We start from the raw sequence: 15,757 nt of genomic DNA on the forward strand, positions 1-15,757 counted from the left end.
GGCTAAAATGGTGGGCTTGGTTTTTCTCTGGCAAATCTCAGGGTTAACAATACCAAGGACATTTAAGGGTCAATTAATACATATGGGTTTTAAAAAAACAAAACAAAACAAAACTTAAATGCCCATGAGTCATGTGGTGGGCTCTTCCTTAGCCTGTGGAAATAAGACAGTCGGAGTGCTGGAAATGAATGTGTATCCCCGAGTTTGCCTGCATGCATTTGGAGTTTCCATGTCCTGCAGGAATGATTCACAGTGTTCCCTCTGATCATCTCCATAGCCCTCAGGATGTTTCATAGGTGAAGAAATGACCTCAGAGGGGTTACACAACTTATTTCAGGTCACTTGTTCAGAAGAATAGACACTTATCTGCATCTGGCTTCAAATACCACCTAAGTTTGCCTTTTGACCCTGATAGCTTGGAGAGGAATCCTCAGCTGCATAAAACATGCTACAGGAATCCAGAGAAGCAAGGATCCTGACTTAAAGAGAAATTTGCTCTGAAGGACCACCCAGAAGGGTACCTGGTTCTTTTCCTCTCTTCTCTCTCTTGCAAACAGCCAAAAATAAACTACTCACAAAATACTAGAACCAGGGGTGCAGAAAGGTACAATTTAAACGGCCACGGGGCTTGCATGTCACCAGACCCCTAAAGTAGAAAACTTCCCCGAAATAGAAACAGACAGGAGGTGGCTCCCATGCACCCACACCCCCCCCCCCATGACTCATGTGGTAGGCTCTTCCTTAGCCTGTGGAAATGAGACAATCGTAGTACTGGAAATGAATGTGTATCCCTGAGTTTGCCTGGATGCATTTGGAGGCTTCATGTCCTGTAGCAATGGTTCACAGTCGATGTTCCTCCTTCTGGTCGGCTTCAGTTCTCAGCAGGTGGCTCTTCAGAATATTGAACTTTAAGTATGGGACAGGACATGTAGTCACAGGTACTCTCCCATTGCCATGGACTCTGGGTTCCAGTCCTATGTTACACCACCCCCTACTCCCTGCCTGTCTGCTCTGCTGCTCTTTCTACTCAGCTGAGCAAGAAGCTGGGGGGATGAATCTGGGCTCCTTTGAGACCGACAAGTGTTTTCTTTTGAGGAAAATATATACCATCTTTCTGGATCATAGAAACTGAATAAAATCAAGTTGGTGTTGGAACACTAGCTGAGAACTTGCTGAATTCTCATAAGTAGAAGCAAAAGAGACTGAAAAGGGACTGTTGTCAGCAATAGCATTCTTGTGGAACTTGGCCATTCTTGGACCCTGTGTACCTGGGAAATCCCAGGTTCATTGAAACTGCCTGCCCACCCTTTCCTGTCTCGTCTTTGGCTGACTTCAGCCATATAAATGTCCCTTTCACCCATCTGACATCATACACCCTCCACACAGAAGAAGGCACAGACTTGGCTAACAACACCCTTCGTGCTTCCATTTTTGCTTTGCTTTATTTTTTTTTGTTGTTGTTGTTTTTGTTTTGTTTTGGTTCGTTTTGTTTTGTTTGAGACAGGGTCCAGCCTGGACTAGACCAAATTCATGATCCTCTGTATGCTAGGATTTCAGCCATGTGCCACCAAGTGCTTCCATTCCTAAAATCCCAAAGTCTAGCCTGACACCAATTTCCACCCTTCTTTTTATAGTCACTCTATTCACTTCTATTCTGTAGCCCACAGACTCACTCAGTTTGTAAAGACTGTAGTGTTTTTAAGGTTTTTTTTTTTCCCCCATTAATCCTGTCTTAATCAGTCTTAGTTTGTCTCAGGAGACAGAAAGAGATGAAGCACAGAAGTCCAGTGGTTAGGGCTGATGCTGTTCCTGAAACCCAACAGGGAGGGGGAGGAAGGGAGAAGGGTCAGCTGTGTTAGGGGCCTCCAGACAAGCTGGCCAGAACAATGAAGAACAAAGCCTGCACGCTTTTCCGCTGAAGCTCAGAGCCTGGCCTTGGCCTTCTGTGAACAGCTCTAGGAAATGGCTGAGATTCCAGATTTGGAAGGAAGAGACTGGTAAACAGGAGCTGGGCTCTGAGGAGAAGGCAGTCTCTCTGGGTTTCAGGGAGGAGCCAATACAGTCAGCTTAGTTGTTGTGTAGGTTGTGTGCTATGTAGCCATAGAAGACAGGTGTCAGACCAGGCCAGCCTTGGAAGGCTTCATTACGACCATCTTCCCCAATCCTAGAACCCATCCCACTGATGATGCTTCAGAGAGTTTCAGTGGTGGGATGTGCACAAAAACACAGGTGATACCCCTGTGTCCATACCTAGTCTATCTCATGCCTAATCTCATTCCAGTTTTACTCTGGATCTGAAGGTGGTGTCTATTATTAATATCCCCATTTTACAGGTATGAAAACTGGCTTTGAGGATGAAGGAATCTGCCCAAGAGCCCACAGACATCATTTCCAAATCTTTTGATGAAAATGCGTACATAGTCCATGGGTTTTCTTTTTCTTTTCTTCTTTTCTTTTTTGAGACAGGGTTTCTCTGTGTAGCCCTGGCTGTCCTGGACCTCACTCTGTAGACCAGGCTGGCCTTGAACTCAGAAATCCGCCTGCCTCTGCCTCCCAAGTGCTGGGATTAAAGGCGTGTGCCACCACTGCCCAGCTAGTCCATGGGTTTTCAAAGCTTAAGGTTCTGAGTCATTCCTACTTTCTAGCCTCCCAAGACTCAGTCTACCTGCTCCTGGGGATTGGACCAGAGATAGACACTTGCTACCTCCTGACCCCCATGTGCCCCTTGCTTTCTTGGCCTGTAAGCCCTTTGGACTCTATCTTCAGCTCCTTACTCCTATGTCTGAGGCTCAACCTCTGGTCTTCCTCCTCCTCTATTAGGTGGCTGGCTAATGGGAAAAAGCCGATAGAGACCAAGATTAAACATATGCTTTGAACAGAGCTGTGGAGTTGGCAGATTGTATGGGTACAATTGGGATCAGTGTGAGGATTTCATTTAAGAAACCCTAACTCAGACATGAAGTAAACCCTTAGCCTGCAGTTAGCATCCCGGGGATTACAGCTGAAGTGTAGAGGTCAGAGAGTTTCTCACCTCTGGTCCCCTCCCAGTTCTCTAAGGCATGAGGGCCAGGCAGGAAGCATCCGTTTCCTCAAAGCTGCTTCCCTACTGGGACAGAGTCTCAGTCACAAACAACTACCACCACCCCACCCCTCCCTTTCTTCCCTTACTGCTGTGAGCTCAGAACAACCGGACAAAAGTGTATGGGACAAGGAGAGGAGCCGAGAGCAGCCATGGGCTCTGGAGGAACGGGCCTCCTGGGGACGGAGTGGCCTCTGCCTCTGCTGCTGCTTTTCATCATGGGTGAGTAGGGCCCTCCCTCTCCTAACCCACGCTCCTGGATTCATGGCAGGATCCACGGTCTGGATCCAAAGCCAGCAGGACAAAGGAGCATCTCTGTTGTCTGGTGCCTTTCTTCTAGTTAGCAGTGAAGTATCAGAGACAAAGATGGGGGTTGAGAGAGAGAGAGAGAGAGAGAGAGAGAGAGAGAGAGAGAGAGAGAGAGAGAGAGTGTGTGTGTGTGTGTGTGTGCGTGCAACAGAGAAAGAGCTATGCAGATCTTGACCTATGGACTCAGACCTTCTCCCCTCCTAGTTAGCTTCTTATTTGGAAATAAATGTTCAGTAAGATAAGCCTACACAAGACTACAGATTCCTACACAAGACATAGAAGGGGTGCAGTACAGGAGTCTCTCTTTCCCTCTTAGGAGGTGAGGCTCTGGATTCTCCACCCCAGATCCTAGTTCACCCCCAGGACCAGCTACTTCAGGGCTCTGGCCCAGCCAAGATGAGGTGCAGATCATCCGGCCAACCACCTCCCACTATCCGCTGGCTGCTGAATGGGCAGCCCCTCAGCATGGCCACCCCAGACCTACATTACCTTTTGCCGGATGGGACCCTCCTGTTACATCGGCCCTCTGTCCAGGGACGGCCACAAGATGACCAGAACATCCTCTCAGCAATCCTGGGTGTCTACACATGTGAGGCCAGCAACCGGCTGGGCACAGCAGTGAGCCGGGGTGCTAGGCTGTCTGTGGCTGGTGAGGCTTGGGAGGGTAGGCCCAGGGGGAAGCAGAGTTAGGCTGAGATGCTTGTGTCCAGGGAAATACGAGAGTCTGTCTGTGAAGGGAGGCAGGGACTGAGGGTCTTGGGATGGAGAACTAGGTTAAACTAGAGATAGAGGGGCAAGGAAGTGGTAGAGCAGAATTGGGTAAGCATGTTCGGATAAGCCATCCATGTTAGGATGTTAGAAGGACTCAGGGTGGGTAGACGTGCTTCCTGCTGATTTGCTGACTTCCCAATAGTCCTCCAGGAGGACTTCCAGATCCAACCTCGGGACACAGTGGCCGTGGTGGGAGAGAGCTTGGTTCTTGAGTGTGGTCCTCCCTGGGGCTACCCAAAACCCTCGGTCTCATGGTGGAAAGACGGGAAACCCCTGGTCCTCCAGCCAGGGAGGCGCACAGTGAGTGAACCCCAATCCTGGGAACTCCTTTGCCCATACATCATCCTGTCCTGGGCACATTGAGCAACTGACCCACCCTCCAACCTCTAAGCTTCTCAAATTGAAGACTTCATGGAGTATCTGAACCTGACAGGTATCTGGGGATTCCCTGATGGTGTCAAGAGCAGAGAAGAATGACTCGGGGACCTATATGTGTATGGCCACCAACAATGCTGGGCAACGGGAGAGCCGAGCAGCCAGGGTGTCTATCCAGGGTAAGGACAGGAGTCATCTACAATCTAATAAGGGCTCAGGAGAGAACTCTGTGGGTAAGGTGCTGGCTTCACATACGTGAAGAGTCAAGTTCTCCAGCACTCATATAAAAGCAGAGTGTGACAGTGAATGTCGATCATCCCAGTGCCGATGTGGAGAACAGACAGGTGAATCCCAGAAGCTAACCAGACAGTCTAGTCTACACAGTGAGTTCCAAGTTCAGTGAAAGACCTTGTCTCAAAAAATAAGATAGAGATCAATAATAAGGGAAGACTCTGTTGTCAACGCTTACTCACATACATGCATATAAACACGCACTTAACCCCACACTCAAAGTTCAAGGTAAGGTAGGAGACTCCAGTTAGTGTGGTCACCAGGTATGGAGTTTGGGGTCCAAGTGATGAGGCCAAATGGGCATAGGAATACTCCAGAGCTGAAAACTCTGGGAGCCAAGTTTGTCCACGATGAAGGTATGTTCCACTACTCCATCCCAGTCCTGTGTTCCTCCACAGAATCCCAGGACCACAAGGAACATCTAGAGCTTCTGGCTGTTCGCATTCAGCTGGAAAATGTGACCCTGCTAAACCCCGAACCTGTAAAAGGTCCCAAGCCTGGGCCATCCGTGTGGCTCAGCTGGAAGGTGAGACAGAGGTCCCAGAAAACACCCAGAGCTCAGATTAGGGCTGCCATGAGCTCCCTAGTCCATTATCGTTGCTCTGACTTCTTCCCAGGTGAGCGGCCCTGCTGCACCTGCTGAGTCATACACAGCTCTGTTCAGGACTCAGAGGTCCCCCAGGGACCAAGGATCTCCATGGACAGAGGTGCTGCTGCGTGGCTTGCAGAGTGCAAAGCTTGGGGGTCTCCACTGGGGCCAAGACTATGAATTCAAAGTGAGACCGTCCTCCGGCCGGGCTCGAGGCCCTGACAGCAATGTGTTGCTCCTGAGGCTGCCTGAACAGGGTCAGTCAAGGATTCTGCTTGGCCTAGGGGATTGGGGTGGGGTGGGGGTGAGCTCCCTAACTATTCCAATCCAGTCTGGAAGTTAGGAGAACTCCTATTTGTGGATTCTCCTGTGTAGAGTGAAGCAAACAGCTGTAAGAAGTGACTTTCCTTGTGGAACTCTGGCTCTCCATAACCATCCTCTCTCTTTTCATCCTCGCACAGAGTCCTCTCCTCTAGCACTTCTAACAATCTCTTCCTTTTCTCCAGTGCCCAGTGCCCCACCTCAAGGAGTGACCTTAAGATCTGGCAACGGTAGTGTCTTTGTGAGTTGGGCTCCACCACCTGCTGAAAGCCATAATGGTGTCATCCGTGGTTACCAGGTATTCCTACAAAATGACCCTGACCAGCACTCCTGTCCCCTGGAGTTCCACATAACCTTTCCCTGACTGCTACAAACCAGTCTCTAAGTCAAAAAGTGAAGGGATTTGCTTTTCTTGAGCAGTGAGCAAGGGCCTACTTAGTCAGGCAGACCCTGCCAAGCCTCTTATAAGCTACTGTCTCATATCATTTCACAAGCAGCCTTAGGCTAAGATCTCTAATTTTCACATGGAATACCAGATTATGGTCGTAGATGGAAGAGAAAGAACAGAAATCAAACCAGACTGTGTTAGACGTAAGACCGGAATGCTTGAAATGTGGGTGCTGGGCTGGCAAGGGGAAAATCACCTGGAAACTCCTTAGGAAGGCAGACTCTCAGGCCCGTTCCTAGGCCCCCCTGAATTGGAAAGTGGAGATAAGACTTAATACCTGTATTTTAGCAAGCTTGTTGGTGACTCGAAAGCACACTGAACCACTTGTCCTGGGTGTAATGTAACAGATTACTTCACCTTTCTGTCTATAAAGAAGTCTCTCTTGATAGAGGGGGAGGCATAGGTACTGTGGTGTTGTCTCATGGGACAGCCCCCAGGAAGATAGCACCCTTAGGAAGACCACATGCCCAGTTGTACATGAAATGCTCTGCTGCTAGGATGGTACTATGGACAACCGATCACCTTTGCTCATGCCCTAGGTCTGGAGCCTGGGCAATGCCTCATTGCCTGCTGCCAACTGGACCGTAGTGGGTGAACAGACCCAGCTGGAGATCGCCACACGACTGCCAGGCTCCTATTGTGTGCAAGTGGCTGCAGTCACTGGAGCTGGTGCTGGAGAACTCAGTACCCCTGTCTGCCTCCTTTTAGGTGAGGGAAAGGCTCTCTCCATATCCTCCACTCCACCCCCATGCCGTCCTTCTGTTTCCCAGTTCCTGTCTTACATTTTCAGCTCCTCTCTCTCCTGTCTGTTGGTCCCCCTCACTGTCCCACTTGCCCTCCCTCTGAGCTCCACATCCCAAACAGAGCAGGCCATGGAGCAATCAGCACGAGACCCCAGGAAACATGTTCCCTGGACCCTGGAACAGCTGAGGGCCACCTTGAGACGACCAGAAGTCATTGCCAGTAGTGCTGTCCTACTCTGGTTGCTGCTACTAGGCATTACTGTGTGTATCTACAGACGACGCAAAGCTGGGGTGCACCTGGGCCCAGGTGAGAGAAGAGAGCCCATGTGTATAGGTCTCCCCGGGCCCAGCCAGAATGCCATAGGGGAAGATGCTGGGCTCTTCATGTAGCAGTTCCCTTATTTTCTTCCAGGTCTGTACAGATACACCAGCGAGGACGCCATTCTAAAACACAGGTGAGAAGCTAAAAAGGAGCCCTTAGAGAGGTCACAGAGTTCAGAGTGAGTAGAGTCTCAGCAGGAAATCAGGTGGAGTTTTACTCTACACTCCTGCCAGGCAGTATAGGGTCCTAGTACCTGAAACTCTCTTGGACTCTGTGTGACAATGAATCTGTAGTCCTCTTGTCTGCTGAGTGACCTACTGACCAACTATCTGTTGTCCTTGTCACCTACTCTCACTACTCTTGCTTGTTAAGTGAGTAGTAGTTTCCTCTGTGTTCCTACTGTGTTTACCTCTGATAGCATCTTTGCATTCTATACAGTTGCCTGCCTCTTGAGCCACCCACCTGTCTTGCATATGCTGCATACTTCCAGTAGGGGGCGACCAGCTCCTAGGTTATAGATTGTTACTCATTATTCCAAACCTGAGCCAAACAATAGGTACCTCTGCTCCAACCTCTTATTACCAGAGTTAGTCTGTAGTTAAGATACACAATACTAAGAAAAAATACATTCTCCCTCCAACCCTCACCCCCCTGCACAATACACCATGGGCTGAGTTTTAGACTAGGTAAACATTTCCTCTCTTTGTCAACTTCATTACTCCTTCACTCTGGGTCTGAATTGTTTGAGGAGAGTTTATTGAGTACCTACTGTGTACTGGATGTGTCAGTGAGTACCTACTGTGTACTGGATGTGTCAAGCCCTCAGGCTACCAATTTTCTTTCATATTCTCAGCCCAGAACAAGGTTCCAGGCTGCCTGGTATCGTGTACCTGAGTTTTTCTTTGCTCTCTGGCTTCTCTCTTCTGACTACATTCTGCCTTTGTCTCCTCTGCTCCTCTGAATTCCATTCTCCTCGAGGGGAATTCTATTCAGATCTGCTCATCCATTCCTTTGGAATATTCTCTATCTACCAGGAACTTGCAGACTAGGCAGAGACAGGCAGGAGAGCAACCTGGAATTGGATGTGCAGTGTGGACCCAATGCATGGAAGGGGACAGAGAAACCAAAGAAAGGGGAGCCCACACTTATCCTCTGAAAGCGTGGGGAGAAGGAGAAATAGCTTGCTATATCCATGGGAAATGTAAACCATTGTTCTGGCTGGGATATATGGTATATAAGTCAGAACAAAGAATAATGCTAAAAGCTGGAAGCCCAACCAAGGAAGCTTAGACATGCTAGGCATCTGAACTCTGTCTTGATAAATAAGGAGCAATTGAAGGTTCTAGGCAGAGTAATTTTAGCAAACCGCTGATCTTGAAGGATTATTCAGGCAGTGGGGAAGCCAACAGCCATTGTAGCAAGCTTCTGTTCTGCCAACAGAATGATTTCAAGTTTCCTTAACTCAAATTTCACAGCATCAGTCTTATATGGAGGACCTCTGTTGTCATTTAACAGTTGAGGAAGCAGAGTGGCTCGGCTCTCTGAGTAGATTTATTTCCTGGGTTGTGCAGATAAACTGTGGCAGGTAGGGATTTTCTATTTGTGTTTTCCTGGCTCCATACTTGTTCTTTTCATCTCAGTACCTGTAACAGTCGCTCCTAAACCCCCCAACTCTCGACAAATTAGCTTTTTCCTAATCCCAAGATAGAAAGATATATGCTGAGTTCAGGGACACCTAATTAAAGCAAACACTACCATTTCTGCTCCTCAGAGCTGCACGTCTTGACTAATTTGGTTCCTATTCCTCCTGTCTTGCCTTGTCACCCCACCACGTCCCAGGATGGACCACAGTGACTCCCCATGGCTGGCAGACACCTGGCGTTCCACCTCTGGCTCTCGAGACCTGAGCAGCAGCAGCAGCCTTAGTAGTCGGCTGGGATTGGACCCTCGGGACCCACTAGAGGGCAGGCGCTCCTGTAACTATGCCTCCTGCACAGGGACCTCGGGGATGCAAAGGGGAGGAGGGGTGCAATGTGCTCACTATAACGCCTTTTGTCGTTATTTTTAATGTTAGTGATCTCCTGGGACCCTCGGAGCCCCGGTGTACCCCTGCTTCCAGACACGAGCACGTTTTACGGCTCCCTCATTGCAGAGCAGCCTTCCAGCCCTCCAGTCCGGCCAAGCCCCAAGACACCAGCTGCTAGGCGCTTTCCATCCAAGTTGGCTGGAACCTCCAGCCCCTGGGCTAGCTCAGATAGTCTCTGCAGCCGCAGGGGACTCTGTTCCCCACGCATGTCTCTGACCCCTACAGAGGCTTGGAAGGCCAAAAAGAAGCAGGGTGAGGATGGGAGAAAAGCCACACTCTGGGGCAGATTGGGGTGGGACTATAGTAGTGGTAATGTGGTCCGCTGGCCCACAGACCTCTATCTCCACGTGCGGGGGGATGATTGCTCAGCTCCTCTTTACAATAGTGGGCCTTGTCTCTGCACTCAATTGGACACAGAGGACATTTAAGAAGCACCACTGCACGGCCGGCGTGGGGAATACAAGAGACATAGGGCACATCCTTTTCTCTCTTCTGAACACCATCTGTGATGACCGACAAACAAGTATAGTTGGATCCAGTCCCCTATAATAGGAAGAGATACCTGTAATACTTACAGGACAGATTTATCTCTTTATTTCCAGCTGCCTGTTTTGACTTTCTAGAAGAAAACCACTATAATCTCCATTTCTCAAGCAACGACTTGTGTTGTGTTGAGAAACGTGCTAGCTGCCTTACTCGTCCTTGTTATCATGTGTCATCCTTGAGGCAGATTAGGGGACTGGACGTTGCTTCTCTAATTTTACAGGGAGGCAAAATTTGACACAATGATCGGGTAACTTATTCAAAATTCCAGAATAAGATGCAGAGCTCAACTTTGAAGCCTGGATGATTTGTCTCCAAAGACTACAGAATCTCCAGGGAATTACTTAGCACTGTCCCTGCTTTGAGGGCTGTTTTCCCAGCTGCTGTCCTACAAGGCAAGGCATTGCACTTTGCCTGCCATCTTTATAGACTCTCGGAACTGCTTAAAGAGACTTGGCAGATATTTTTATAGTCAGTTGTATTTAAGTAGATAAGATCCAACTTCAGTTAAAAATAAAAAAGGCAAGGGTGGATGAAGAGTAATTAAGAGCTTGTTCAGTATGGACAATTTTATGTGACTGTAAATATTAATAAGCTGGCATTCTTTCCCATTTTGCCTCAGGGCTATTGCATGATCAATCTTGAATGGTAATGAAATGCCAGCTAAAATAGTTGGAATAAGTCTCATTTAGGAGTCATAAACTCAGTGGCAAAGCCTGCAGTTGGCATGCAGCTGGCCCCGAATTCAATCTTCCAACCAACCAAACAAACAAACAAAGAAAGAAACAGTTTTCTTCTGTGGAAAGCCACAGTGACTTTAATGGAATATATGATCCCTCTTGGAACATTAACAGTTCTAGGCAAAGAGGAGTTAGTTTCTCCAGCCATTTATTTCTTTTCTCCTTCCCTCTCTTCCTCCCTCTCTTCTTTCTTCCTTTTATCCCTTCGCTGCTGGGGCTTGAATCAGGGGCTTCACATGCTAAGCACATGCTCCACAATTGAGCCACACCCCCATTTCTACAGCCATTTCCTAGGAGGCCTCTAATTCTGCCTCAGGACTTCCTAGCGTGCCTTTTAACGGTTCACTTAGGTGGTTCACCTCACCCTAACCCGGTTTTCCCACCTCCCCAGTCAAGTAAATAGCCAGGTATCCCAGGACAAGGGTAACTACTTGCAAGGTGAGAAATGAAAATCATTAACAGATTCTCTCTGAGAAGAGGAATATTTGTCTTCATGGAGCAGAAGTCGACTGGAGAGCAGTAGGAGAGGCTAGAGATCAGCAACACTGGAATGCACACATCCAAGAAAAGAACGTTGGTTTCAGAATATCTGTCTGGAGCCAGAAGCTTTACAATCTGTTGTTATTGAATCCTCAACATCGCCCTTTGAAGTGGTTGTTCACAAATGAACTTGATGTTCATAAAGCTTGATGCATGTCACTGAGGTCATACAGCTAAAAATAGCCAGTGTGCTTTCCAGTTTATCAGGGCTGGAAAGAGATGGGAGCAGAGAGAAGGAGCTAACTCCCTCTTCCTCCCTCTAGATTCAAGGTCCCAGGACTGAGTGAGTGAATCACAAGGTTAAAGACAGGACCTATGATTGAGGTCTGAAAAGCCTACTCTTGCAGTCCGTAAGAGCTGTCTTTCCCTTCTAGAATTGCACCAAGCTAACAGCTCCCCACTGCTCCGGGGCAGCCACCCCATGGAAATCTGGGCCTGGGAGTTGGGAAGCAGAGCCTCCAAGAACCTTTCTCAAAGCCCAGGTGAGAGTGGGGAAGTGAGGGTAAGGCAGGTTTTCAGGTCCACCAGTCCAGGCCCTTCTTGGTTCTGCTATGGTGTGAATGGGGGAGGGGGTTGGGGTGAAGGAGGTTAAGTGGACTGGGCAGTACACTGGGGTCTGAGCAGGTTGGAATCCGTACTGCATGGGATTCTAGAGAATCTGTTGTTCTCAGGTCCAAACTCTGGTTCCCCAGGAGAAGCGCCCCGAGCCGTGGTATCCTGGCGTGCTGTGGGACCACAACTTCACCGCAACTCCAGTGAGCTGGCATCTCGTCCACTCCCTCCAACACCCCTTTCTCTTCGTGGAGCTTCCAGTCATGACCCACAGAGCCAGTAAGAGGGCACGGGTCGGGAAACAGAGTTGGGACACTGAGGGCGTTGGGAGAAGTTGATGAGACAAGACTCATGATGTGGGTGGGCCTGAAGAGTGATCTGAGAGTAACTAATCTGCCGTCTCTCCCATCCCCCACCCAGGTGTGTGGAGAAGCTCCAAGCTCCCTCCTCTGACCCACTGCCAGCAGCCCCTCTCTCCGTCCTCAACTCTTCCAGACCTTCCAGCCCCCAGGCCTCTTTCCTCTCCTGTCCTAGCCCATCCTCCAGCAACCTGTCCAGCTCCTCGCTGTCATCCTTAGAGGAGGAGGAGGATCAGGACAGCGTGCTCACCCCCGAGGAGGTAGCCCTGTGTCTGGAGCTCAGTGATGGGGAGGAGACACCCACGTGAGTACTCTGGGAGAGCCGAAACACTACAGCTAAGCATGCTAGGGAGCACACGGCCTCAATTGCCATGCTCCTGCTACTGTGCCCTAACCAGTGTCCTGTCTTCCATTTTTGCCTTTTAGGAACAGTGTATCTCCTATGCCAAGAGCTCCTTCCCCGCCAACAACCTATGGCTATATCAGCATACCAACCTGCTCAGGACTGGCAGACATGGGCAGAGCTGGCGGGGGCGTGGGGTCTGAGGTTGGGAACTTACTGTATCCACCTCGGCCCTGCCCCACCCCTACACCCAGCGAGGGCTCCCTGGCCAATGGTTGGGGCTCAGCTTCTGAGGACAATGTCCCCAGCGCCAGGGCCAGCCTGGTTAGCTCTTCTGATGGCTCCTTCCTCGCTGATACTCACTTTGCTCGTGCCCTGGCAGTGGCTGTGGATAGCTTTGGCCTCAGTCTGGATCCCAGGGAAGCTGACTGTGTCTTCACTGGTATGTGGGCCCACCCACTTTTCTTAGCATGGATACAGCTCCCCTTTTCCCTAAACAAGAGTCAGGCTTCCTAGTCACCATTAACCCTCACAGTCATCTAAACAATTAGTTTTATTGTGGTGGCACGTACCTAAAATCTCAGCATTTGGGTGGGAAAAACAGAAAAATGATGAGTTCCAGGTCAGTCTGAGCTACAAAGTAGAACTTTGTCTCAAAAGAAGGAGAGGTATTTTTTTTACCGAATGATTGGTATGTCCTAGGTACTAAGAGAAGTGCTTCCCATGGATAATTAAGAACTCCCTGAGGAGAATTCTTTACCATTCTTTCCAATGCAGAAAGCACTAGGTCAGGCAGATGCACTGACCACTTTAGGTTCCCCCATAGATCACGGATGAATAGTCCAATTATGAAGGCTAGAGGAATCCAGCTGGGTGGCCCAAAATCCCCACCTTCAGGACTGGGCTATTCGCCAGATGTGGGTCCCAGAAAGAGCTGCCCCACAGCTAGTCTTCTTTCAACTGGCACTTCATATGCCTCCTAGCTCCTTCCGGGCTTCCAGGCCTCATGACTGCCTGTCCATGGCTGAGGTTGAGGAATACCTGGGCTCAGTCTCTCTCCATGTCTGCAGGAGGTGATTTAGTGATTACTGGTCCCTTGGAAGTTCATCCTACACACACACACACACACACACACACACACACATACTTGTAATCTCACATGCACACTATCTTACTTACCTTTACTCTACCCTTTGGTCTCAAGAAAACCAAGGCCTATAGCAAAGGACAGGATAAAAATTACCCAGGTCAGGGCTAGAAAGATGGCTAAGAGGTTAAGAACCCTTTAGTGTTCTTAAAGAGGACTCATGTTCAGGTCTGGTCATCCATGACAGATGGCTCAAAAATCACCTGTAATGTTAGTTCCAGGGAATCTGATGCTCTGTTCTGGCCTCCATGGGCACTGCACTCACAAGCACTTTAACTTACACATACATGTATACTTAAAGACAAAATAAATCTTTATGAAAAAAAAATTATATCCAGGTCAAAAACACCCATCACAGGAGGAAGAGGATACCCAACAGTAGGAAGTGAAGAGTCCAGAGAGCCAGAGCTGGTCTGGAAGAAAACAAGCCAAACTACTCTCTGTAAAGAAACATATGTTAGGTCCCAGGAGCCATTGGAGCTGATGGATTGAATTAAAGTTAGGTTATATTTAGGGGTAGAGATGTATGTGGACCCCAAATCAGTCCTAAGCTTTCTGCTGTAAATTGGTCCCTAGGAGGTAAATATTAAACCTTCTGACTGATCCACCTTCTTTATCAGATGCCTCATCACCTCCCTCCCCTCGGGGTGATCTCTCCCTGACCCGAAGCTTCTCTCTGCCTTTGTGGGAGTGGAGGCCAGACTGGTTGGAAGATGCTGAGATCAGCCACACCCAGAGGCTGGGGAGGGGGCTGCCTCCCTGGCCTCCTGATTCTAGGGCCTCTTCCCAGCGAAGTTGGCTAACTGGTGCTGTGCCCAAGGCTGGTGGTAAGTATCTGGCTGACTGGCTAACATTAATTAACAATTAACTAACTAACTAATTAACAATTAACCTTAATTGAGAAGTCCTGGAGAAGAACCAAAAGGGAGCTTGGGGTTTTAGTAACTCTATTCTCCTTCAAATTCCAGATTCCTCCTGAATTGTCCCTGAGAAGGCCAGAAGAGCACCCAGACCACTCTCCTGTCTGTCCCCTGGCTTTCTCACATGTGGAGGTCTTGGCCTATGCTTCTCTGTAATAGAAGTCCACCGTCACTAGGCTTCTGGAGAGCTCTGTCATTGGGATTGTTAAAATAAATGAAAGCAAACCAAAATATGATCACGGGAGTCTTGGATTCCCACTGAGAACAAGACAGCATCTTCAGGACAGCAGACTCTCCACAACCAGAACCTTTGGCCTAAGTAAGCCTGGCTCCGGAGCTCCCACCTAAGTGGATCATGGAAAGAAGGGAAGCCAACCAGGTCTTCAGGAAGGACAGAAATGTTTTTTGGTGAGGGCTATGGTGGAGGACCTGTGGAAGAGCCCTCTCATATCTACTTGGACTCCTCCCTTAGAGGCCAGCTCAACCCTTTCCCCAGTCACACCATGCAAGGAAACTAAAGGAGAAAGGTCGTGGATGCAGTGGGCCCTATACAGCGTCACAGTCAATGCTTCAAAGTGAGATCAATGGAGGAGACTGAAGGAAAGGACGCAGGGAAACAGGGAACCAATGCGCTATTCTCATTCTACCGCCACTCTGAGCTTAAGGAACTTAATTCTATAAAACTGTAAAGACGAGTTCTGTGACATCATTCCTTGGGCTCTATTTTGGGAAGGGTACCTGCAGAGGTCTAAGAGTTACCTGGCTAGAGACAGAATCAGGCCTTCATTGTTACTCAGAGAATGGCCTCATTTCTTTCTGGCATGCAATTGAAGGGAATGAGATATACCCAGCAAGTTTAAATGAAATGTAAAGAAGAGGAGTAGGTGGGTCTAAGGGTCTGTAGATCTTGGGGAGCCAACTCCTGTCTTCTGCAGCCTCAGCTTTGCTCCAGTTCCAGATGCCGTCTTAAAAATAGACAGGGAACTAAATTCCACGGAAGGTAGAGTCAACTGGGATACTTGGCTAGTGAACACTTTTTAGACACAACTACAGGACAGTCTTGTGGAGGACATGGATCCTGAGCCATTGAAAGTCACTAGAGAGAGGGCTACCTGCATCTCTCACACATGCTGGGTTAGGTCATGGGCGGAATTGTGCTATAGAGCACTGTCATAGCCAAAGAAGATACCTCTGGTGTGTGTGGAGGGAGGGTGTGTCAGCAGCAGGGCCCAGTGGTACTACTTCCTAAGCCCTGCAGCTCTTCCTGAAGATGACTCTA

General features: G+C 48.9%; 1 protein-coding gene across 6 annotated transcripts; it reads left to right on the forward strand.

The window, feature by feature from the left end:
* Positions 1–3,051: 3,051 nt before the first annotated feature.
* Positions 3,052–15,173, forward strand: Robo4 (roundabout guidance receptor 4). Of its 6 annotated transcripts, none has more exons than NM_001309390.2 (18): positions 3,122–3,301; positions 3,705–4,037; positions 4,302–4,459; positions 4,593–4,713; positions 5,224–5,351; positions 5,443–5,671; positions 5,921–6,033; positions 6,723–6,891; positions 7,048–7,233; positions 7,339–7,381; positions 9,088–9,224; positions 9,323–9,586; positions 11,532–11,639; positions 11,829–11,988; positions 12,130–12,372; positions 12,495–12,853; positions 14,179–14,385; positions 14,527–15,173. In NM_001309390.2, exons 1-18 carry the CDS (start codon positions 3,232–3,234, stop codon positions 14,535–14,537), a joined length of 3,039 nt encoding a protein of 1,012 aa, NP_001296319.2. In that variant the 5' UTR covers positions 3,122–3,231; the 3' UTR covers positions 14,538–15,173. The 6 variants fall into 6 exon arrangements, with proteins under 6 accessions (XP_006510707.1, XP_006510708.1, NP_001296319.2 ...); NM_028783.4 differs by having other exon boundaries at positions 11,850–11,988; XM_006510644.1 differs by having other exon boundaries at positions 3,052–3,301; positions 6,723–7,233.
* Positions 15,174–15,757: the final 584 nt, after the last annotated feature.

The sequence above is a fragment of the Mus musculus genome, chromosome 9 (genome assembly GCF_000001635.26).
Source record: "Mus musculus strain C57BL/6J chromosome 9, GRCm38.p6 C57BL/6J".
In the NCBI taxonomy this organism is placed as follows: Eukaryota; Metazoa; Chordata; class Mammalia; order Rodentia; family Muridae; genus Mus; species Mus musculus.